At 39.1% G+C, this 24,500-nt stretch overlaps 1 protein-coding gene across 4 annotated transcripts in view; it reads right to left on the bottom strand.

Moving 5' to 3' along the window:
* Positions 1-24,500, bottom strand: part of CUNH8orf34 (chromosome unknown C8orf34 homolog) — a 383,946-nt gene that overhangs the window by 19,536 nt on the left and 339,910 nt on the right. For all 4 annotated transcript variants that reach the window (XM_040741439.1, XM_040741438.1, XM_005066755.4 and 1 more), the window contains one exon: positions 13,626-13,673. In XM_040741439.1, coding sequence (XP_040597373.1) covers positions 13,626-13,673 — 48 coding nt within the window. The remainder of the gene's footprint in view (positions 1-13,625; positions 13,674-24,500) is intronic.

Consider the following 24,500-nt stretch of genomic DNA (forward strand, 5'->3'; position numbering starts at 1 on the left):
AGCTTTTATATGCTCTCTAGATTTCTTCATCAGTCATTTCGGGGTGAGACTTGAAACAAGTTGTTTGGCATTATCATTTCCTCACTTATAATTTTTTTTGTTGTGGCTGCCACATCATTCCATGGATAAAATATAATTTATGTTGGTTTCTGAATCCCTACAGTCTCTTTCCCACCTGTAAATCTTTAGCTATAATTATCTGGCAGTTCTTCAATATTGCCACAGCTCTTAATTAACAAGATATTTTATACTGAACTTTCTTATCTCTCTCTCCTTCATGACAACCCTCTTTCAAGGATTAATCGCCATCTAAACTGGGAGCTTTCCCTGGCCCTACAAGGCAAGTTCCTTCTCAATTTCCTTGTGAAATTAATAGATCAATATAAAATTACTATATAATAAGTATCCATTCATATTTTCCTGCCTTAGTAGTAATATGGACTCCTCAAAGGCGCAGGTAGCTTTTGTAACTGGATATTCCAAGAACCTATGAAGAGTATCTGCAACAACATAGAGACCCACCAAGTAAGCAATTATGTAGGAGAAAATAAGAAAGAGAGGAAGAACATTAGAAAGAAAAGAGCCAATCAGCCAAGGAGGGTAAATTCATTCATCCTCTCCCCAAAAAAATAGGAATAAAAATTTTAAATCCAAAAAACCTTTTTATATATTTTAATTAAAATAAACTACTAAAATGTAAAAATCAATAAGATCTGTCATTTCAGCTACTTGGCCTCTGAAATTCATTTATTTTCTACCATTTTAATGTCCTTTTCCTCCATCTTAGGATACTTTGCTTTGTATTGTTTTGACAAATGCTAAAAATCTAAACCTTGATTCTCATAATTCTAAGAAACATGGAATACTAGGCAATGTTTGTTTTGCTTAATATAGCTTCCATAAATGAGAAATAAACATACAAATCCTTGATTTGATGGTAAATTCTGGAGGTGTTCAGTCCCTGTGTAGACTTTTCCAAGAAACATAGTTTTTTCAGGAGTATGGAAAAATGGGGAGTGCTGAACAGGGACATTTCCTGGTAGCACAATGGTGCTGTATGGTGTTATATTAAATTCGTGATGTTGCACACTGGCTGAAACTGAACCAGCTGCAATGGAACCTTTCATGGGCTCCATTGGAAAAGATCAGGGAATCTTGGGTTGGACAATGAATTATGCAGAAAGTATGTAAATGAATAAAAGGTAAAAGGGCCACTCACAGTTAAAGGGGTTGAAAATAAAACGCTAAACAAGTCATTCTAGAAGTATCTAAAGTACGTAAACTCAGAGAATAAATGGACATCATAGAGGAGCTGTACTTTAATTGGTAAGTTTATCATGGACTTACACCAGCATTGGGTTATTAATCACAATACAAAATTTAAAAAATCTATGAATCCTTATTGCTAGCAATAAAAGATGCAACAAAAGAATGTGAGTGCATGATCACATGCAAATACACATACAGGATGACTTTGGATTATCCATGTGCATACTTGTAGTGATACATTATGATTTATTAAAGCTTTCCTGAAGATTTAGAAAGCAAAGTCATCCACAAGCCATAGAAGCTAGGCACACACCTTCTTCAATCCCAGAAGCCAGAAGCTAGAGGTGGCGGTACACATATTTAATTCTAGAATTCAGGATTAAGAGATAGATGGATCTCTGTAAATCCAAGGTCATCCAGATCTACACAGACTGATTCAGTCCTAAAGAGAAACAGCTCACACAAAGATGATCTCAGCACCTAGGATCACACTCCTTTAATCCCAGCATTAGGGAGCTATATAAGATAGGAGCAAGGTCTCAGTATCGAGCATTTATTTTCCAGCTATATTGAGGATAGAGGCCTCCATTCTCCAGTCATGTTGAGAATAGGAAAACCCCAACCCTTTTAGAGGTAAGAGCTCTCTCTCTAGTAGCTTGACTGCTTTGCTTCCCTGATCTTTACCTTGAACCCCAATGTCTATCCTGCATCATTTATTTTTCATTTTTCACAGCACTCTGTCCTTAAATTCGAAAATAACTCCAACTCTGAGTTTTGTATACTGACTTCAATTTAAAAGGTAGCACAGAAATGGAGAGAATAAGGCCTAAGTTCATAGCAGAGTAAACTGATAAACGCCATGGCAAGTCTAACAATTAAGGGCTGTCAGCTGGTTACATGGTTTTACATACCCTGGGTAGGAAGCAATCGAAATGGGATTTTACTTCTATGTTTTTTTTTTCATGAATACACTATGTCAGTCTATTTATGGTTCTCAGCAATAAAGCTAAAGACAGTGAGTTGTAACGTGAAATGTAGATCCCTTCATGGGATCCTGGAATAAAGCAGATTTGTTTTTGTGCTAAATTCCCCTTCAGAACCCAGCGTGTGGCATGGGAATCTGAAGAATGTGTAGATTGCATTACTAATGGACGAACAATGGGCAGATTTGACAAATGTCCCATACTGTATTCCGTAATGATATGAGGTGTTAATTCTAGTTGGAATCTGAGTGGGAGAAACATAGGTACTCTGCTTTGTCTTTGAAATAATTCTGTGACTCTAAAACTACGTTAACATAAAAACTTAATTTAAGTAAAGAAACATGGTACTTTGAAATGATTTTCATTTAAAAAAAATAGCCTGATTTTTTTGTGCCATCCACTCTTTATTTTTTAGTGACTTTTATTACTTCATATTGACATGAACTTGCAGTACAAAAATCCTGTGTCTTTTGCATGTAACATTTTGTGTGTGTGTGTGTTTATATATTTTTATTTAAATTAGAAACAAGCTTGCTTTCACATGTCAATCCTATCTCCCTCTCCCTCCCCTCCTCCCCCGCCCCCTACCAACTCCCCTAGCCCCCCAACCAATCTCCACTCAACTCTCCAAGAAGAGTGAGGCCCTTCATGGGGGATCTCCAAAGTCTGTCAAATCATCCAGGGCAGGGCCTAGCCTCTCCCCCATGTGTCCAGGCTGAGAGAGCATCCCTTCTTGTGGGATGGGCTCCCAAAGTCCTTTTGGATTCCAGGGATAAATACTGATCTAGTATTGGAGGCCCCAAAGTTTGCTGAGGCTGCCATCAACTCTTAAAAACAGTCTGTGAGTTGGATTGAAATGTAAATTCCTCTCAAATGTGAGTTCCACAGTGAATGTTTTTGCCCCAGGGATGAAGAATTCGATTCTGTGTTAATTCTTCTTCCTGTTGTTGTGGAAACACCTCCCAGAAGAAACTTAAGGAGAAATCATGGTGGTAAAGAGACACTTGCTCTATGACAGTAGTAGTTCTTATAATGGATGTTCTTGTGGTAGTAGGCCAGGAAATAAAGACTGCAGGCTACAGCCACAAACAGGGAAAGCCTTAAAGCCCCCTTCAGTGTCCTGCTTCTGTCACAAAAGCCCTGTATCCTAATGACCACAACTTTAAAAGAAAAGCCAGTCCCACACAAAACATTCAAAACACAAGTCTGTGGACATTTCAGACTCAAGCTGTATCACCCCTCTTAGAGAAGATGGAAAGGGTGAAAGCTTTGGTTTAGATAAGGCTTGGTACTTCACAAGCAGGCCATTTCTAGGTTCCAACTCTTTCAGAACAGTGAAAGGGAAAGACTCTAGGTGGGTTATTGAAGAGGGATATAGCACAAAAATAAGTTAAACAATCTTAGAAAATGCAACTTACATGTAAACCAGATTTAATCTATTTTTTAAATTCTTGTCAACTATGTGCAACTGCCCAAAGAAGCTGTGCAAATATGAAAATATTAGGTTCATTGGGTTTCAAATTCCTTGTGTGTGTGTGTGTGTGTGTGTGTGTGTGTGTATACATGGAGAAACAATTTCAAATTTCAAAATGTTTCATGTAACACAGAGGGAAAACCACATTGCTGAAATTCCAAAAGCAGATCATGCAATCTCCCATGTTTAAAGATGAAACAAATGAAAAATTATTTTAGTTTACTAAGGAGAAATCAAAAGTCAGAGCTCCTTCATTAAAACAGAAAGTATAAAGTAAACCAAGGAAAACAATATTTATTAATTTTAAAAGTATTTTTGTTGCTTAGCTTCTTTTCCCAAATATTAAAATACATTCTCTTAAAAGAAAGGATATAACTAATAAATCAGTTTTGTTATTTTTCCACAGTGGTTCAAGATTATTAAGCAATATCACCAACTGGCTTCCTATTCTAGTGCCTTGAACCTTAGACTGGCCTTGGGTTACTGCAAGTGGTATAAAGCAGACAAAGAATGGGGCTCAGCAGGGTTTGGGAGAACCTTACACTGCTGACACAGTATCATGAAGATCAAGCAAGTATTACTATTCGATGATTTCAGTGTTGTGCTTTTGCTCTCCCTGGTCTAGAGCTAGAAATAGAAGGCCCCAATCTGCCTACCTCGTATTGGCAAGAGTGCCACACATCTGAAGTTCACCCATCAGTCTGCCTATTATTCTTTGTGATGGGGTCAAGAGGTCAAAATCCTCAACATTTTTTCAAAAACAAGGGCTGATGTGTTCTTCTTGCTAAGTTTATTCAGTAATTTTCTGCAGGATATTAAGCTACATCTCAGTGTAGTACAACTGTTTTCATAGTCCAAAGAGCAAGCTCTTGGGGCTGCTTCTCGAAGAAATGCCACTCAACCTTTTTCTAAAATATTTTTGCCATAAGTACAGCAAATCCCAAGGGACAGTGAGTGGTGGGAACAAGTTATGTGGATCACATGGAGGGCAGTTACTAGTCCTGAATCAACAGTTCCTTCCATCTACTAGCAGGGTAAGAGCTTTATAAACTCGCAGTATTGTTATGCCAATGCATCACTTATTTTTGGATTCTTCAAATGCTGAAATCTGTGACTTATGACAATCTGCCACAGAAGTTCGGTAAATTTAGAAGAAAAAATACTTTGTTGAAGTCAACATTTTAATTATGAATAAAATAGCCATTTCTTTCCCTTGGATATGATCATGTAAGTAATGTACTGACAATTTTCCTATGTTTTTAGATGGGTTTCTTTAGTTTCATTTGAACGGAATCCCTCTAGAACGATGATCCATAAGGTACGGTGTACATAAGATTGGCAAGAGAGTTATCTCAGTGGACAAAGGCATTCGCCATCAAGTCTGATAATTTGTGTTTTATCTCTAGGACTTACATGAAGGGAAGAAAGATGTGAAATTTGTGGTCTGATCTATACACACATGCCAACACACATACATGGGATAAATAAAAGTAATATTATTTTAAAGCATGATGTACATAATATAAAATTACTGTGCTCCAGATATAGTTCATAGATGGTTTCAAGTGACAAGAATTAATTCTATACTTATATTAAAGCAAAATCTCCTCTAAGTCATTTATATAGTTAAGCTAGCAAAGCTAATGCTACCTTCTATCACTTGTTAACAAAATGTCTCATACAATTAGTCTGAAGTCATTAATTTCTTTTTTTGCAAATAGCGTTTCTGCAGCCCAATTGTTTGGGAACTGTAAAAAGCAATTAAAAAATATGAAGAGAGAATTAACTAAATCTGGGAGCTATAACTTTTAATACATAGGTTTCGAAAAAAAGCATAGCAAAATTGAAGAAAATATGATGAATTGTAGAAGAGAAAGAGAGTACACAAAATGACGTCAAACTAATTCAGAAACTTGAGTGTGTTCTGTTTGTTCCTCTGTGTTGGACACTGTGTGAGCAAGCCACAGCACTGTGCAATGCTCTCTGCTTGATGACTTCCTCCCCAGAGGAAAGAATGAAAATTACTGTAGTCCATGAAAAATCAGTCATTTCCCCAGTCTCTTGAGTCTGTGAGTCCTTTGACATCTGCTCTTTCACACTGTCTACTTTATAGAAAATAGTAACACCACAAATGACTCCTGTCTGTGTAGATGCAAACTGCATCCATTGAAAACGCAATTTTTCATTCGCCTATGGAAATGGGTTTAATTTCTCTATTTTTGCATCTATTTATGATGTCATCTTAGCATTCCTTACTTGCCCTTTTATATGAAAGGCTATACCATCTAACTTGCTCCCTCATTAAGTTGTTAGTTTTATAAATTTGACATTCATTCCTCTGTGTGTGTTCATGTGCACATGTATGTGGGGGCGAATATGTGTGGGGAAGGAGGCAGATGACAAGCTCAGGTGTCATTACTTATGTGTCATCCACTATCTTTTGGAGACAAGGTCTCTCCTTTGCCTGAAGCTCACCAAACAGGCTAGGCTGACCCAAGGGGTCAAGCTTGTCACTGCCTCCCCAGCTATGTGGCTACAAACTTCCTCCACCAGATTTAGCTGTTTTGCTTTTAACATGGCTTCAGGGACAGAACTGTCCTTCTGCTTACAAGGCAAACACTTGAGTGACTGAGCTACCTTTCCAGCCCTGACTTCTTTTTGCATTTCTGTGAGAGCTATGAAGATAATCTTTTAAGAATTGTTATTTAACAACAAATGTCAAAATGGCAAATATCAATGGCAAAATGGGATTTTGTTTTGCAAAACTTAATGCAAATGTCTAGTTCCCTAAAGGGTAGAAGCAATGATAGTAATAATAGTTCATCTGATTTTCCAAAATCTGATACATCTGAAGAAAAAATGCATACTAATAACTTTATATAAGTATATGTGTCTTCTCCATCAGAAATATAGCTGGAAGTTCATTAACACTGAGGTCATAGAGTGCAACACTGAGGAAGCCAGACAAGCCTGCATGGGTGTAAGAAGAGATTCAGAGTTGTTGTGTTGCATAGAATCAGTTCAGATGGTGCATCTGGCAAACCAAGCCCAAGAGTTGGGAAAGTCTTCATGTTTTCAGTACTGTATTTCCTGGCTGACGCCCTTAGCGACAGCAACGCTGCCACTTGTCACCCTAAGTGAGTTCACACTGCCTGTGCTGTTGTGTTCTGTCATCTGGCCATCACCACCTTCGTGAAGTCGTGACTGCTTTCTGAAACGTTTCAGACACTGTTGATGTGAGTCTGAAGTTCTCTGTAGCTTCTTAACTGTTTAGGTTGCGGGTTCATCTTAACTGTGTCCAACCCAGATCCTCCATCAGTAACTTGCTCAGGTTTCCTAACTGACACCCAGGGTGTCTAGATCAGTCCTGTGCTGGTTTCGCAACTATCATTCTGGGGTCCATGAGCTCCCTCTTGTTCAGGTCAGATGTTTCTGTGGGCTTCTCTAGCTTGACCTTGACCCCTTTCCTCATCACTCCTCCCTCTCTGCAACTGGATTCCAGAGTTTGGCTCAGTGTTTGGCTGTGGGTGTCTGTTTCTGCTTCTATCAGCCACTGGATGGAAGGCTCTAGGATGGCGTATAAGGTAGTTGTCAATCTCATTATTGGGGAAGGGCATTTAAGGTAGCCTCTCCACTATTGCTTAGTTGTATATCTCTGGACATTTCCCTAGTGCCAGATTTTTCTTTAAATCTATAATGGCTCCCTCTGTTATGTTATCTTTTTTCTTGGTCTCCTCTATTCTTCCCTTGACTCAATCTTCCTGATTCCTCATGTCCTACTCTCCCCCTCCTTTTCTCCCCTTCTCTTTTTCATAATTGCCTCTCCCCTCCTCCTGTGCTCTCAGTTAGCTCAGGAGATCTTCTCCCTTTCCCCTTCTCTGGGGGAACACATATGTCTCTATTAGGGTCCACCTTGTTTCCTAGCATCTCTGGCAGTAGGAAAGCTAGTAATTCTTTGCTCTCTGTCTACAATCCATATATTAGTGTGTACATACCATACTTGTCTTTTTGTGACTGGATTACCTCACTCAGGATGGTTTCTTCTAGTTTAGTCCATTTGCCTGCAAATTTCAAGATTCCATTGTTTTTTTTTTATTAGCTGAGTAGTACTCCACTGTGTACTATTACCACATTTCCTCTATCCACTCTTCAGTTGAGGGGCATCTAGGTTGCTTCCATGTTCTGGCTATTACAAATAATGCTGCTATGAACATAGTTGAGCAGATGTCTTTGTTGCATGAATGTGCATCTTTTGGGTTTATGCCTAAGAGTGAGATTGCTAGATCTTGCGGTAGACTGATTCAAATTTTCCTGAGGAACCGCCATACTGATTTTCAAAGTGGCTGTACAAGTTTGCCCTCCCATCAGCAGTGGAGGAGTATTCTTCTTTCTCCACGCCCTCTCCAGCATAAACTGTTGTTGGTGTTTTTGATTTTAGCCATTCTGACAGGAGTAAGATGGTATCTCAGAGTTGTTTTGATTTTCATTTCCCTGATGGCTAAGGATATTAAGAAATATCCTAAGTGTCTTTCAGCCATTTTAGATTCCTCTGTTGAGAATTCTCTATTTAGTTCTGTACTCTACTTTTTAATTGTATTATTTAGTGTTTTGGTGACTAGCTTCTTGAATTTTTTTGTATATTTTGGAAATCAGCCCTCTATCAGATGTGAAATTGGTGAATATCATTTCCCATTCTGTAGGCTGCTGTTTGGTCCTGTTGACTGTGTAATTTGCCTTACAGAAGCTTCTTAGTTTCAGGAGGTCCCATTTATTAATTGTGAATCTCAGTGTCTGTGCTACTAGTGTTAGGTTCAGGAACCTAACCTGTACCAATTTATGAAAGGGTACTTCTCACTTTCTATTCAAAGAGGCTCAGTGTGGCTGGATTTATGTTGAGGTCTTTGATCCATTTGAATTTAAGTTTTGTTCATGTCACATTCTTCTACATGCCAACATCCAGTTATGTCAGTACCACTTGTTGAAGATGCTTTCCTTTTCCATTGTATATTTTTAGCTTCTTTGTCGAAGATCAGATGTTCATACGTGTATGGGTTAATATCGGGTTGTTCAATTGGGTTCCATTGGTCTACCTGTCTATTTTTGTGCCAATATCAAGCTGATTTCAGTACTATAGCTCTATAATAGATCTTGAAGTCAGGGATGATGATGCCTTCAGAAGTTCCTTTACTTTACAAGGTTGTTTTGGGTATCCTTGATCTTTTGTTTTTCCATACAAAACTGAGTATTATTCTTTTAAAGTCTGTGAAGAATTGTTCTGGTATTTTGATGGGGATCGCATTAAATCTGTAGATTGATTTTGGCAAGATTGCTATTTTTACTATGTTGATCCTACCTATCCAAGAGCATGGGCAATCTTTCCACTTTCTGATATCTTCTTTAATTTCTTTCTTTAAAGACTCAAAGTTCTTTCTACACAGGTCTTTCACTTGTTTGGTTAGTGTTACCCCAAGATATTTTATGTTGTTTGAGGCTATTGTAAAGTGTAATGCTTCTCTGATTTCTTTCTCAGCCCATTTATAGTCGGTGTATAGTTGAATTACTGAATTTTTGAGTTAATCTTGTATCCTGCCACTTTGCTGAAGCTGTTTATCAGCTGTAGTAGTTCCCTAGTAGAATTTTTGGTCACTTATGTAAACTATTATATCATCTGCAAATAGTGAAAATTTGACTTCTTCCTTTCCAATTTATATTCCCTTGATATTATTTTGTTGTCTTATTGCTCTAGCTAGAACTCCGAGTACAATATTGAGGAGATATGGAGAGGGTGGACAGCATTGTCTTGTTCCTGATTTTACAGGAATCGTGTTTTCTCTCCATTTAGTTTGATGTTGCCTGTTGGTATACTGTACACTGCTTTTATATGTTTTGGCATGTTCCTGTTATCCCTGAAGAACAGAGACTTTGATCTGTAAAGAGTTACTAACAGATCAAAAAGAAATGTTAAATGTATTAAAACATTAACAGTATGGTTTATTTGAGTTCTATTTTGTGCTAAATAAAAGCAAATGTTTGTAAGCTCCTTTTTTATTTTAATATTCACAAATACTCTTTTTGTTTGTTTTACTGCTTTTACAATCTGAAGATAAAAATGAAATAAAAGTGCAAGCAAGATAAATAAATAAAAATTAGAACTAATGTCATTTGATGTTTCACATTGGGAGCAGGTTCCCAATGGAGAATTTGAATGTATGCTTCTCAAAGACGAAATGCAAAAAAGTTTGGAAAAACAACCCTACTAACTAATTCTTAAGTCACTAAACAAGACCACACAGTTTTACTGTGATGATGATTTATTGGTTTATGAATAGCTAGCATTTAAAAGTCAACCAACATGAAATGAAAACACCCTGCAATAATGAAACATGGTGATAGATATGTGTGGCTCACACATTGTCATAAAGCACATAGGGAGAGTCAGTAATGAATCTCATAAAGCAAAGGGATTTATCTTCCCCAAACAAACAAAACATGACTGAGAACAGATGAGTCCTCAAAACTCCAATGTATTAATAAGGTTGTCCTTTTTTTCTAGAATACAGAATGGGGAAAGGGCCTCCTCAATGCATGATTTTAGTCTTTAGAAATCATACCAGAAAGAACTGCTTTTCATAGCTTAGGGTATTTATCAACCCATTGTGACCTTAGCAAGATTGGCAAGAAGATGAATGAGTCCTTGGTACTGGGTGAATCCTGAAATTACTTGTTTCTAAGAATCTTCCAGCTGGTGATGATGAAATCACACTAGAACAGCAAGCCTTTGAAAGCACTTCTAATAAGAAGGCCTAAATAATAAATCTCATTCTAACATGCTTATTCTTGGTTTGTAGCCAATGACCCATATACACCTCAGTAGTCTCCCTTCACAGCCTTAGACCAGAAGCAAGAGGCATCTCAGCTTTTCTTTGAAAACACCTCCATCACCTTGTCCTTTTCTACTTTATTACTTCAAATTAACAACCACGATAAAGCTCAAAAAAGTCCAGTGTTTACACAGGAAAAAAGTAAGAATTCCCCCCAAAGTTCTTCAGTAATTTTTTTTCAGTTTTTTAAATTACAAAGTAATAAAAAGTTTTGCTCTTTAATTAAAAAAAAAGGGAAAAAGAGGTAAATAAATTAGGAAATACACACACCAAGAAAACAAACAAAAATAAAATTAAAAACCAGGTGTTAAACCAGGAAAGGTAAATTCAAAACTTAACCCTGACCCAGGGTCCTACTCAAGAGTCAGGCCCGGGGAGAGGAGTGACCACAGGTGACTGTCAGGACCAGGGAACTACACGGTAAGTCAGAGCCGATGCCATCTGGGAACAGACTCTGTGAACTTGCCTTAGGATCAGGTATGGAAGAAAGATGGGGTTGCCACACACTGGCATCTGAGAACAGGTGGTGGCAAGGACTCTAAGCCCTGAGGGATGTGGAGGTCATTGTCCACCCCACCTTGACTTCATGGGGACGAGAACAGAAACTTGGCCAGGTAAGATGGCAGGTCACCTGCTGCTCTGGAAAATACAGGTCACACACACACACACACACACACACACATTCACACTGCCACACAGTCACACACTCACACATGCACAAGGCATCATGGCCACCACCTCACCGCCCCCTCAAGGTCCCTGCATAGAGGTGACAGGAGGGGGGGAAGGGGGACCAGGATGCTCAGGGGGACTCTGGGAACGCCCAATACAAAGCTGGCCTCTGTCGCTGCCAAGGGGCTGCAGCTGTGCGTGCGTGTCTCCTTGGATCCGAGACTCACAAAACCTCATGGGACTTATCTGTGACTGGCAAACCACTCCCTGACGCAAGCTCTTCAGGCGCCTCCATCGGCTGCCCGGCATGTGGTGGGTGGCCGCCGGGAGGCAACGGGGGCTGGCGTATGACCCAATGCCACTAGAGGAGTGTTGGCAGCCTTCGGTGGGGAGCAGTGGGCAAGGTGAGGGGACAGGAATCCTCAGTGATAAGGACAATCTTGTCTTTTTTGCCATTGGAAAAATAAATCAAAGAAACAAAGTCCATTGTTGACTCTGTGCTGGGTTGTGTGTGTGTGTGTGTTTTTTTTTTTTCCTTTTTGTTCACTTGAGTGGTTGGTTCTTTCTTTCTGTCCTTTATTTTGTTTTGTTTCGTTAAGAAAATGCAGTGAAGACACTAAGCAAACACTGGTCGGTGGTGGCTCTCCTCATTTCCCGAGATGGTCAAATGGCACGCTTGTCTGTGAGGCTGAAATCCGGGAGACCTCTTGCCGCCCAGTGAGGTCACCCCTTGTCCACACCTCTTTGCTCTTGGGGTCTCTGCTTGGGACAGCACATCAGAAGGGACCGGCAGCTGTCGCCAGGGCCAGTGTGACCTGTTGTCGTGTGGTACATCCAGGGGGCACTCAGGGGGCCGAGGCAGGCAGAGCTTTGAGGTTGAGGCCAGCCTGGTCTACAGAGTTCCGGGCTAGCCAGGACTTCATAGTGAGATCTTGAAGATGAATAAATTAAATATATATAGAGAGTAAATAGTTTAAAAAAATGGATATTTCCTTGTTCTAAGGCTATATCTGGGTGTGCTGTCAGTGCAGAGCTCAAAAATGACTTGAAAACATCCATTGTGTGGCTGTCTCATCAATTTTAATGAGTTAGTGCTCCACCCCCCAATTTGGCTTAATTTATTCAGAGGTGAAATGTTTATATATATGAAAGTCACGCTATTAAACAACAACCATAAAAAAAAAAAGAAAACACCTCCATCACCCCACCAACAAAGGTGAGGCTGGGTTCGAGAGTTTACATGTCCAAATGGCTACTCCATTGGTGGGCATCTGGGAAAAATACTTATTTTGTCATCCCTGTGTGTAACATTAATTGTTCAAATATATTTCATCACATTCACTAAATTGAAAGTTAGTATTTATATTCCAGTCTTACCATGTCTGTGAACCCAAACATCTCTCTAACTATTTCCTTCCTATCAATAGTTTGCTACTCCTTCTTGTGCATTTGAAAAGCTTCAATTATCTCTGGATATATAGGCAAACCCATGGAGAAAATGCATTCCACATCATCTCCTAGTGGTATTTGGAAGCAAGTGAGAATTTCAGTACCCATGCATCATCCTGATAGGAACTATACAGTGTGCTCAGGAGATATGAGGTCTTTTGGACAGACTCTTGAATTAGGAAGAAGTGCAGAAGCAGGTAGGTTCCTATTGAGAAGTAGCATTCAATCCAAACATTGGGTCCTAACCCTAAACCAGAGTCATACTGATTTCTTAATGGGCACCTTAGGTTTGATTCAGGTCTCAGGAACTCTGCAGAAGTTCTGAGGTTTCCAAATGCCTGTCAGTCATTGCAAAGCTCTGTGACACAGAACACTCTTCGGTATCTTCACAAATAAACTCAAGAATCTAAGGCATTTTCCAAGAATGTGCCTTACAATTTAATAGGTACAGCAAATAGCACCATGACAAGCAAGACCTATTATAAGATCGTGTCTTCTTCCTTCCTTCCTTCCTTTCTTTCTTCTTTCTTTCTTTCTTTCTTTCTTTCTTTCTTTCTTTCTTTCTTTCTTTCTTTCTTCTCTTTCTCATTCCTAGTACAAAACATATGTTTTTCATTTACCAGTACATCAACAAATGTTTGTGAATGAAAACATGACAGCACTAGACTCATGGACTTTCTCCTCCATTTTCAGGATACCTGGATAGGAAGTATCTCTCTACCAATGAGGAACAAAAGCAATTTTGATAACACTACTTATTGTGCTTTTCTAAATATGGACAGTGAACAGATGTACATTAGGAGCCCAGAAGATGGATAGGAAAAGCCCAGGTGAATGATTCATCTCACATGATAGACTGATGGCATGCTATGTTTGTGAGGTCCTCTTAAAACTCACTTCTTCCATGTAGGATTTCAAACAGTGACCTCCACTGGAGTCTTCTCCCTAGAGGCAAACAGGTTGAAAAAGTCAGAAAGGGACAGAAAGAAAAGTACAATATTGCAGAAGGCAATGAGGTCCCACACACATGGACAAACGAAGCCCATGATACCATCACTTTGACAACTTTAGATTCTCTGGGGGAGATAGCATTTCTTTCAAATGCAGACACAACTTGTAAGTACATTTAAGTTCAAGTAAACATTTATTAAATATCAGAGAAGGCTAGGCAGGTTTATGAAATTTACCTTTAATAATTTTTTATGTTCTTAAATGTACATGAAGTCACTAATTAACTTAGGAGGAACAGGCTGATATTTCTGAGAATTGAAACAGTACAAATCAATATGGTAATATGTCTTCACAAATCATGTTTCTCACTAGCATAAACACAAAAAAATCAATATACTGCAGTTTGAAAGTCTCCAAATTCTTCTAAAATTACAGGAGTTTCAAAACATAATGCAGTCAAAAGATAGGCTAGCACCTTTAATGCCAGTACTAGGAGGCAGAGGCAGGTGGATCTCTGTGAGTTCAAGGCCAGTCTGGTCTACAGAGTGAGTTCCAGATAAATCCAGAGAAACCCTGTCTTGAAAAACAAACAAAAATAAGACAAAACAACAGCATCAACAACAAAGATGGGACAGCCTTGTATTCTTAAATAATAAGGTATTTGGAGAAATAAAATTTGTATAAGTCCTCTAAAAACTGAAAAAGTTTAACTTGAGTCCCTAAGTTGAACACTTAATCCCTCATAGTTGAACAACTAACCCAAGAATTCTGTAGACCCTACCATTGTGTGTCTTTAGTGGGTAATTATCTTCCTTCTGTCTCTCCACAGTTACCAGGGAAATGACCACAACATGGCAATTGCTTCTGATGACAAATACGCTAAGTGGCCACTGTGTGAAGCCTGTATGGCAGGTCTTTGAATACTGGAAGATGTGATGTACAATTTCAGAATTCTCAGTTGCTCACTGAGGAGATGGGTTTTATTGTTTCCAGCTGGAAAACAATGGTTTCCCAGTTTGCCTAGATGACTCCAGTCTTCTGCTGAGATTTGTTGTTGACTGAGGATTTTCTTGATTATTGAGTATCAATATACAATAAATAGGCTTCTTGACACCCTTGCTTCTTCCAACTGTGAGACAATTGTGAGTGTCCATGCCCTAGCAAATGATGGCCAAAGGTAACAATACCTATATAAAATCATCCTTGTGAGGCTCACACAGAATTAAGGCAGACAAGTTAGGAAGTGGGAAGGACTTATACCTTTCTGTCCATGAAAAGGATGTTTTAGCTGGAGTCATCCTTGTGGATTTCTGGGAGTTTCCCTGACACCAGATTTCTCTCCAAGCTCATAATGGCCTCCTCTAGCAAGATATTTCTTTCATTGCTCTCCCTCTCCTTCCCTTCCCCAACTAGATCATCCCAATCCTTCATGTTCCTGTCCCCTATCCCCTTCCCTCTACCCCTGTACTCCCAGTTTACCTAGGATATCTCATCTATCTCCCCTTCCCAGGGTAATCATGTGTCCCTCTTTGGGTTCTTCTTGTTACCAAGCTTCTCTGGAGCTGTGGATTGAGACATGGTTATCCTTTGCTTTACATCTAATATCCACTTGTTAGTGAATACATACAATGTTTGTTTTTCTGAGTCTGTGTCTTTTTTAGCACTGAGTAATACTGCACTGTGTGGATAGACTACATTTTCTTTATCCATTCAGCAGATGAGGGGCATGTAGGCTGTTTCCAGATTCTGGCTATTATAAATAATATTGCTATGAACATAGTTGAGCTAGAGTCCTTGCGGTATGATTGAACATCCTTTTGGTATATGCCCAGGAGTGGTATATGCCGGTAGCTGGGTCTTGAGGTAGATTGATAAACAATTTTCTCAGAAACCACCATACTGATTTCCAAAGTGGCTGTGCAAGTTTGCACTCCCACCATTAGTGAAGGAGTGTTTCCTGTATTCCACATCCTCTCAAAAATAGGCTGCCATTAGTGTTTTTGATCTTAGCCATTCTGACAGGTGTAAGATGGTATCTCAGAGTCCTTTTGATTTGAATTGCCCTGATAGCTAAGGATGTTGCATATTTCTTTAAGTGTATTTTGGCCATTTGAGCTTCATCTTTTGAGATTTCTCTGTTTAGTTCTGAACCCCAAGTTTTAATTGTATCATTTGGTATTTTGAGTCAACTTCAGCTAAGACTCCTAGCAATAGTGGAGAGGGTACCTAAACTGACCTTCTACTGTATTCAGATTGGTGACTACTCTAATTGTCATCATAGAACCTTCAGCCAGTATCTGATAGAAGCAGATGCAGAGATCCACAGTCAAGCACTGGGCCAAACTAGAGAAGCCCAGTTGAAGAGAGGAAGTGAGGTTCGTATCAGCAAGGGAGATTAAGACCATGATAAGGAAACCCACAGAAACAACTGGCCTGAGTATGTGGGAGCTCAGGGTCGTTAGACAGACAGCTAGGAAGTTTGCATGGGACCAACCTAGACCCTCTGCATGTGGGTGACAGTTGTATAGCTTGGTCTGTTCATGAGGTCCCTAGCAATGGGACCAGGACGTGTCTCTTGAACATGAGCTCAATATTTGGAACCTATTCCCTATGATGGGATGCCTAGCTCAGCCTTGATGCAGTGGGGAGAAGCTTGGTCTTGCCTAAACTTGCTATGTCATGCTTTGTTGATACCAATAGGAGACTTTACCCTTTATGAATGGAGATGGAGGAGAAGTGGATGGTGGTGGGGGTAGGCAGATTGTGGGGGGAAGGGAACAAGCAGAGAGGAACAGGGGAAACTGTGGTTGGTAAGTAAAATAAATTTTAATAATTAATTCTAAAAATTTACAAAACATAAAAGGAAATTTTAATGGCTCACGAGAACTGTCTCATTAGACATACAATCCATACTTGGAACACTTCTTATATATCCACTGATTTATATAAGAAGCTAACATTCTTTAAAACTGCAACAGTCATACAGGGGAGTCTTTTTTTAAGTCGTTTTTATTTTTAAATACAAATTAGAAACAAGGTTGCTTCATGTATCAATCCCAGATCTCTCTCTTTCTCCCTCCCCACACCCTCCAAACAAACCCCTATCCCCCTCCCCAAATCCTCACTCCTTTCCCCAGGGAGGGTGTTCATAGCCTGTTATTTCATCCCCCAAGAGTCCAGGCTGAGATATCATCTCTCATTGTGGGATGGGCACCCAAAGTCCATTTTTATGTCAGGGATAAATATTGATTTACTACCCAAGGCCCCATAGATTGCCTAGGCTTCCTCACTAACACCCACATTCAGGGAGTGTAGATCAGTCCCATTCTGAATTCCCAGACATCAGTCTAGGGTTCAAGAGCTCCTCCTTGTTCAGGTCAGCTGTTTCTGTGGGTTAAAGAAGTCCATATTGACTCCTATGCTCACCTGTCCTCCATCTCTGACACTGGGTTCCTTTAGTTCAGCTCAGGGTTTAGCTGTGGGTGTCTTTCTCTGCTTCTATCAGTCATTGGTTGAAGGTTCTGTTTCCCATACTTTCTGGCAGTAGGCTGGCACTCCTGTGATCCGTGTCTAAAATCCATATATGAGTGAGTACATACCATGTTTCTCTTTCTGTGACTGGGTTACCTCACTCAAGATAGTTTCTTCTAGTGCCATCCATTTGCCTGCAAATTTCAAGATTCCATTTTTTTCCCCGCTGAGTAGCACTCCATTGTGTAAATGTACCGCATTTTCTCCATCTACTCTTCAGTTGTGAGGCATCTAGGTTGCTTCCAGGACCTAGCTACTACATATAATGCTGCTATGAACATAGTGAAACAGACATCTTTTTTGTGTGAATAGGCATCTTTTGGGTATATGCCTAAGAGTGGAATTGCTGGGTCTTGTGGTACATTGATCCCCATTTACCTGAGGAATCTCCATACTGATTTCCAAAGTGGCTGTATGAGATGGAACTTCCACCAGCAGTGGAGGAGTGTTCCCCTTTTCTTCACATCCTCTCCAGCATAAACTGTCATTGGTGGTTTTTATTTTAGCCTTTCTGACAGGAGTAAGATGGTATCTCAGAGTTGTTTTGATTTGCATTACCCAGATGGCTAGGGATGTTGAGCACTTTCTCAGGAGTCTCCCATTTTAGACTCCTCTATTGAGAATTCTCTATTTATTTCTATTCCCCATTTTTAATTGGATCCTTTGGTATTTTGAAGACTTGCTTCTTGAGTTATTCTTAAATTTTATCGATCAACCCTCTGTCAGATGTAGGGTTAATAAATATCTTTTCCCATTCTGTGGGCTGCCTTTTTGTCTTATTGACTGTGTCCTTTGCCTTACAGAAGCTTCTCAGTTTCAGGAGGTTCCATATATTAATTGTTGATCTCAGTGGTTTTATGTTCAGGAAGCTGTCTCCTGTACCAATTCATTCAAGGGTACCACCCACTTTCTCTTCTAAGAGGTTCAGTGTGGCTGGATTTATGTTGAGGTCTTTGAACCATTTGGACTTAAGTTTTGTGCATGATGATAGACATGGATCTATCCACATTCTTCTACATGCCAGCATCCAGTTATCCCAGCACCATTTGTTGAAGATGCTTTCTTTTTTCCATTGTATAGTTTTAGTTTCTTTGTCAAAGATCAGATGTTCATACATGTGTGGGTTAATATCAGGGTTTTCAGTTCGATTCCATTGGTCTACCTGTCTATTTTTGTGCCAATACCAAGCTGTTTTCAGGAATATAGCTCCATAATAGAGCTTGAAATCAGGGAAGGTGATTACTCCAGACATTGATTTGTTGATTAGGGTTGTTTTGGCTATTCTGGGTCTTTTGTTTTTCCATATGAAGTTGAGAAGTGTTTTTTCAAGGTCTGTGAAGAATTGTGCTGGGATTTTAATGGGGATTGCATTGAATCTGTAGATTGCTTTTGGCAGGATTGCCATTTTTACTATGTTGATCATACCTATCCAAGAGCATGGGAGATCTTTCCATATTCTGGTCTCTTCTTTAATTTTTTTCTTCAGTCAAAGTTATTGCTACACAGGTCTTTTACTTGTTTGGTTAGTGTTACCCCAAGATATTTTATGTTGTTTATAGCAATTGTAAAGGGTGATGTTTCTTTGATTTCTTTCTCAGCCCTTTTATTGTCTGTATATAGAAGGGCTACTGATTTTCTTGAGTTGATCTTGTATCCTTCCACTTTGCTGAAAGTATTTGTCAACTGTAGGTGTCCCCTCCATGGGGATCTCCAGAGTCTGTTATTTCATTAAGGGAAGGGCTCAGACCCTCCCCTATATGTCCAGATTGAGAAAGCATCGCTCATTGTGGGATGGGTCCCCAAAGACCCTTTGTTTGCCAGGGATGAATACTGATCTACTACCCTAAAGCCCCATAGATTGCCTGAATCTCCTCACTGACACCCATATTCAATGCATGTGGATCAGTCCCATGCTGGCCTCTCAGCCATCAGTCTGGGATGGAGTACAAGTTTTCAAAGTATAACCTGATGATTCTCTGGATTTCCTCAGTGTCCGCTGTTATGTGCCCCTTTTCATTTCTCATTCTGTTAATTTGCATGTTCACAATCTGCTGTTTAATAAGTTTGGCTATAGGTTTGTCTATCTTGTTGATTTTCTCAAAAAACCAATTCTTTGTTTCATTGATTCTTTGTATTGTTTTCCTCATTTCTAGTTTATGGATTTCAGCCATCAGTTTGATTATTTCCTGGCATCTACTCCTCTGGGTGAGTTTGCTTCTCTGTTCTAAAGCTTTCATCTGTGCTGTTAATTCTGTAGTTAATTCTCCAGTTTATTCATGTGGGCACTTAGTGCTACGAACTTCCCTTGTAGCACTGCTTTCAAAGTGTCCCAAAAGTTTGGGAATGTTGTGTCTTCATTCTCATTGAATTCTAGGAAGTCTTTAATTTATTCTTTGACACAGGAATGGTGCAATTTTGCATTATTCAATTTCCATGAGTTTTTAGGGTTTCTGCAATTTGTGTTGTTGTGAATTCTAATGTTAATACATGGTGATTTGATAAGATACATGGAGTTATTCCAATTTTTTTGTACCTGTTGAGGTTTGCTGTGTTGCCAAGTATGTGGTCATTTTTTTAGAAGGTTCTATGTGGCACTGAGAAAAAGGTATATTGTTTTTTTATTCAGATGGAATGTTCTATAGATGTCTGTTAGTCCCAATTGTGTTATAACTTCTATTAATTCCTTTGTTTCTTCGTTAAGTTTCTGTCTGGTAGTCCCGTCTAGTGGTGAGAGTGGTGTGTTGAAGTCTCCCACTATAACTGTGTGGGGCTTTATATGTTATTTGAGTTTTAGTAATCTTTCTTTTACAAACTTAGATGCTTTTGTAATTGGAGCATAGATATTCAGAACTGAAACTTCATCTTGGTGGATTTCTCCTGTGATGAGGATGAAATGACGTCCTTCATCTCATTTGATTGATTTTATTTTAAAGTCTAATATGTTTGATATTAGAATTGCTACCCCCACTTGTTTCTTGGGTCCATTTGATTGGAAAATCTTTTCCCAACCTTCAACTCTGAGGTAATATCTGTCTTTGAGCCTGAAGTGTGTTTCTTTTATGCAGCAGAAGGATGGGTTCTGTCTTTGAATCCATTCTGTTAGCCTGTGTCTTTTTATGGGTGAATTAAGAACATTAATATTGAGGGATATTAATGACCATTTATTGCCCATTCTTGCTTGTTTTGGAGTGGTTTCTGGTGCTGAAATTATATGTGGATTTCCACCCCTTTTTTCTTTTGGCTGTTGATGAGGTAGGATTATCTATTGCCTATGTTTTTCTGGTTGTAGTTGACTTCATTGGGTTGGAGTTTTCCTTCCAGAATTTTCTGTAGGGCTGGGTTAGTGGATATGTATTGCATGAATCTGGTTTTGTCATGGAATATCTTGTATTCTACATCTATAGTGATTGAAAGGATTGTTGGGTATAGTAATCTGGGCTGGCATCTGGTGTCTCTTACTTTTGGTAGAATATCTATCCAGGACCTTCTGGCTTTCAGAGTTTCCATGGAGAAGTCACGTATAATTCTGACATGTTTGCCTTTATATGTTACTTGACCTTTTTCCTTACATGCTCTTAATATTCTTTCTTTATTATGTATGTTAGTGGTATTGATTATTATGTGGGAAGTGTCTTTTTGTTGTGGTGCACTCTGGTGTTCTGTAGGCTTCTTGCATCTTCATTGGCATGTCTTTCTTTAGGTTGGCAAAGTTTTCTTCTATGATTTTGTTGAAAATGTTTTCTGCCCCTTTGAGGTGGTTTTCTTCACCTTCGTCTATACCTGTTACTCTTAGGTTTTATCTTTCCATGGTGTCCCATATTTCCTGTATATTTTGTGTTAGGTATTTGTTGGACTTAAGATTTTCTTTGGTCGATGGGTCAATTTCCCCTAGTGTATCTTCAACAGTTGAGATTCTCTCTTCTATGTCTTGTATTCTGTTGGTTATGCTTCCATCTGTAGTACCTGACTGTTTTCTCAGCTTTTTGGTTTTCAGACTTCCTTCAGACTGTGTTTTTTTTTAATGTCTCTATTTCAGTTTTCAACCCTTGCACTGTTTGAATTGTTTCTTGCAATTTTTGCTTTGTCTTTTCCTCCATTTCTTGCATTTTTTGGTTTATTATACTTCCATTTATTGCATTTTTTGGTTTGGTTTTTCTTCCATTTCTTTAATGGATTTTCCCATATCCTCTTTGAGGGCCTCTATCATTTTCATGAAGTTCTTTTTAACGTCATTCTCTTCTGCTTCATTTGCATTGGAATGTTTGTCTTTCCAGTGTAGAGTCTCCAGAATCCGGCAGCTTCATATTTGTTTTTCTGTTCCTGAGTGTGTTTTTGTATTGTCCCTTTCCCATCCCTTCTTCTAGCTGGTGCAGAAAGATCCTCTTCCTGGCTTGGCGGTTAGGGAACCAGAGTTCCTTTTGGTGGGTGCAAGGAAGTCCGGTACTCTGGTAGTTCTCCTCTTCCTGATCCTAGTCCTGATCCTGGTCTCATGGGTGGAGAAGAAGACCAGGAATCTGGGGTGCATAGGCTCCCGCTGGGAGGGGAACTTCAGCAGCAGCAGTCTCCAGGCACTCCACACAGCTGAGTCCTAACAGAACATTTGTCCAGCAACAGCATGTTGGGGTCCTTTGATATTGACTCACTTCCATCCTGACTTAATGTCAGGGAATTCATACCTATTCTTGCTCCTCAAGGTTAAACAACAGGGTGTTTCACCTAAGGTGTGGCTACTTGATATCTTGATCCTCAAGATAAAATTACAGGATATTTGGCTTAGGGTCTTGTTACCATTTATTTTGGGTATTGAGGAGGTCATTATGTCTGTTCCTTGTATCATGGAAAGGAAGTCGTTTGACCTCCTCCTTTGCTTGGGATATATGTGGGCCATATAAGTAATAAACTTGGGGACATCTGCAGTATTCAATGAATGCCCTATCACTCTATCTTCTGTCTCTTGTCTCTTTCTTTTCTCAGTCTTCGCACCCACTTTCAGGTACATTCCAATAGTATGACCAAACCTGGCACAGCACCTCTACCAATGAGCTGCTGCCAAGTCCTCTGGGGGTCTCCAACACCAGTGAACTTTTTCCTTTTTGCTTTTAAAGATATGCCATCACCTCATCCTGGTTGATACACCAGCATTGACCACGGCTCATACATTCTTATCACAATGACTGCTAGTCCCAAATAAACACCACCATTCTCTGAGACACCATTTCTGCTACTTAGACTTCCGGGAGTACCCACATACCGTTTGTTTCACACACTGGAATCTGGCTGTATGCTTCATCCATAAATCACTGGTGGCTCCAATAAATGAAGAGAATAATGTTAAAATCTCTAATTGATAAAAGAGAAAAAAGAGCACTTGGCACAGAGAATTACAAATGTGACCATGGCCAAGACAAGAGATAGGACCTCTGAATTTTAGAGTCAGTAGAAAAACCAAGTGAAAGACTGGGATCCATGTCTGTTACAGCTTATTCTGTCTTCCAAATGATGCCTCTTTCCTCCCCTGCCCCAGGAGGGCTAAGTAAATAGAATACTTTCATAGCACAAATCTATCCATCTCAGTCCACATTCTCTTAACTTTAAAGACTAGTATTTTAAATATCATCCAAATGGCATAATATTTTCATAATCACCTTTTAGAGTGAAATCAAAAGTATCTAAATGCAATTTCCCTTGAAAAACAAAAATGGTAAAAGGGATAGAAAAGAATAAGAAAGGGACACGTGAAGAAAGGAAAGGGCAGGTATATGGAAACTATGCCTTTAAAAAGAAAACCAAGAAAGGATATTTCCTGAAACATGGCTTCACTTTTCATGAATTTGTAATATAATCAGAGTTGAGGTAAAAATGTTTTAAATATGGCTGAAAAAATATATTGCAAATTCAGAGAAAGTCAGAAAGAGGATGGTATGAAATAGCTCCAGATTACATGAACTGTTAAGAAAGGAATCCTTTGCCACCATGTTAGATACTTTACCTTAAAAAAATCAGTAATAGAGAATATTCTAGTTGCAGAACTAAATTTACCTTTTCCTCATTACATTTGCATTTTAACTCTCATGTGTATCTCTTGCTTCAATCCATAAGTATCTTTCATTCAATTCTTACTAATTTTTAGACAAATTACAGTCTGGCTCTCTCATTATGGAGCATTTATTTATAGCTATGTGTGTCTGAGGTTTCTAATTTCCTTTGAAGAAAATTTCATGAACTACTTTATGGACATGTTCTTTCTTCCCACCCTAGTCAAATAAAATTCAACAATAATGCTAACACAGAAGGCCCTCTTAAGAAGTTTCTGAGTTATTTGTCACTCACAGAAGGAAAGGGAGTCAATGAAATTGGCCAACTCATTCCTAAATCCAAGCAGAAATAAAATGTCATCATCACTTATTTCAGATAGGTAGATGTTAAGCACTTAGTGGGGGTCATAGACCATTGTAGGTGTCAGGGCAAATAGTTGAACCAGAACTTGTATAAAATCTGACAGATACAATCATGATCAAGAACAGAAATTCTTTGACACATGTAATATCAAGGTGTCACAGGAAAGAGCTAAGAGGACAGATCATCCAGGCTTTCCTTCCTTAGTATGCCGCTACTGAGAAAGCTGAAGTATTGAAAGCTGTTGAAGTCACTGCACATGTGCAAGGAGGACAACAGGCAGAGCCATGCTTGAGATTGTTTTCAAACTTAGTCTTGTAGACTTAACGAATTAGAATTAGCCTAGTAATAAAGCTGTATAATGAGGAGGTTTCAGAAATAAGAAAAATCCTGTTTAAGATACAACAGAACAAACCCAAGAAATCATGAGGCTTACAAGGAGAAGCACCAAAGATACCAGTCAGTGAAATGTGTGCTGAGTTGTCAGATAGACAGCTCGCAGCAGTATATCAGGTCCTAGTTTCCTACGGCAAGTTTGTGTCATTGAGATGGAGCCAGGGTTGATATTCTGCTTTCCAACTGCATCGTCACACAGGATAAATACACCATCTTCACAGGAGGGGGAGAGTGAAATCCACGTGTTTTAACATGGCAGACTCTGTGGTCAGCAGCTACTATTGTTCAAAACAATACATAGTAATATCTGTTCTGACTAGTGGAAAACGAAGCAAGATTGTCCACACCTGGGAAGTGTTGGTGAGCTCATAGGGCTCTGAAAGTCCCATTGGTAAGTTGAACTTGGTTAGTTTTCACATTTGCATGTGTGAACAGATGCTGCTTCTGTGTAAATTCCCCCAGTGTTCATTCATAACAAGTATAAAATTTATGTCTGGA

This window comes from Mesocricetus auratus, unplaced genomic scaffold (assembly GCF_017639785.1).
Source record: "Mesocricetus auratus isolate SY011 unplaced genomic scaffold, BCM_Maur_2.0 Super-Scaffold_6730, whole genome shotgun sequence".
Taxonomy (NCBI): domain Eukaryota; kingdom Metazoa; phylum Chordata; class Mammalia; order Rodentia; family Cricetidae; genus Mesocricetus; species Mesocricetus auratus.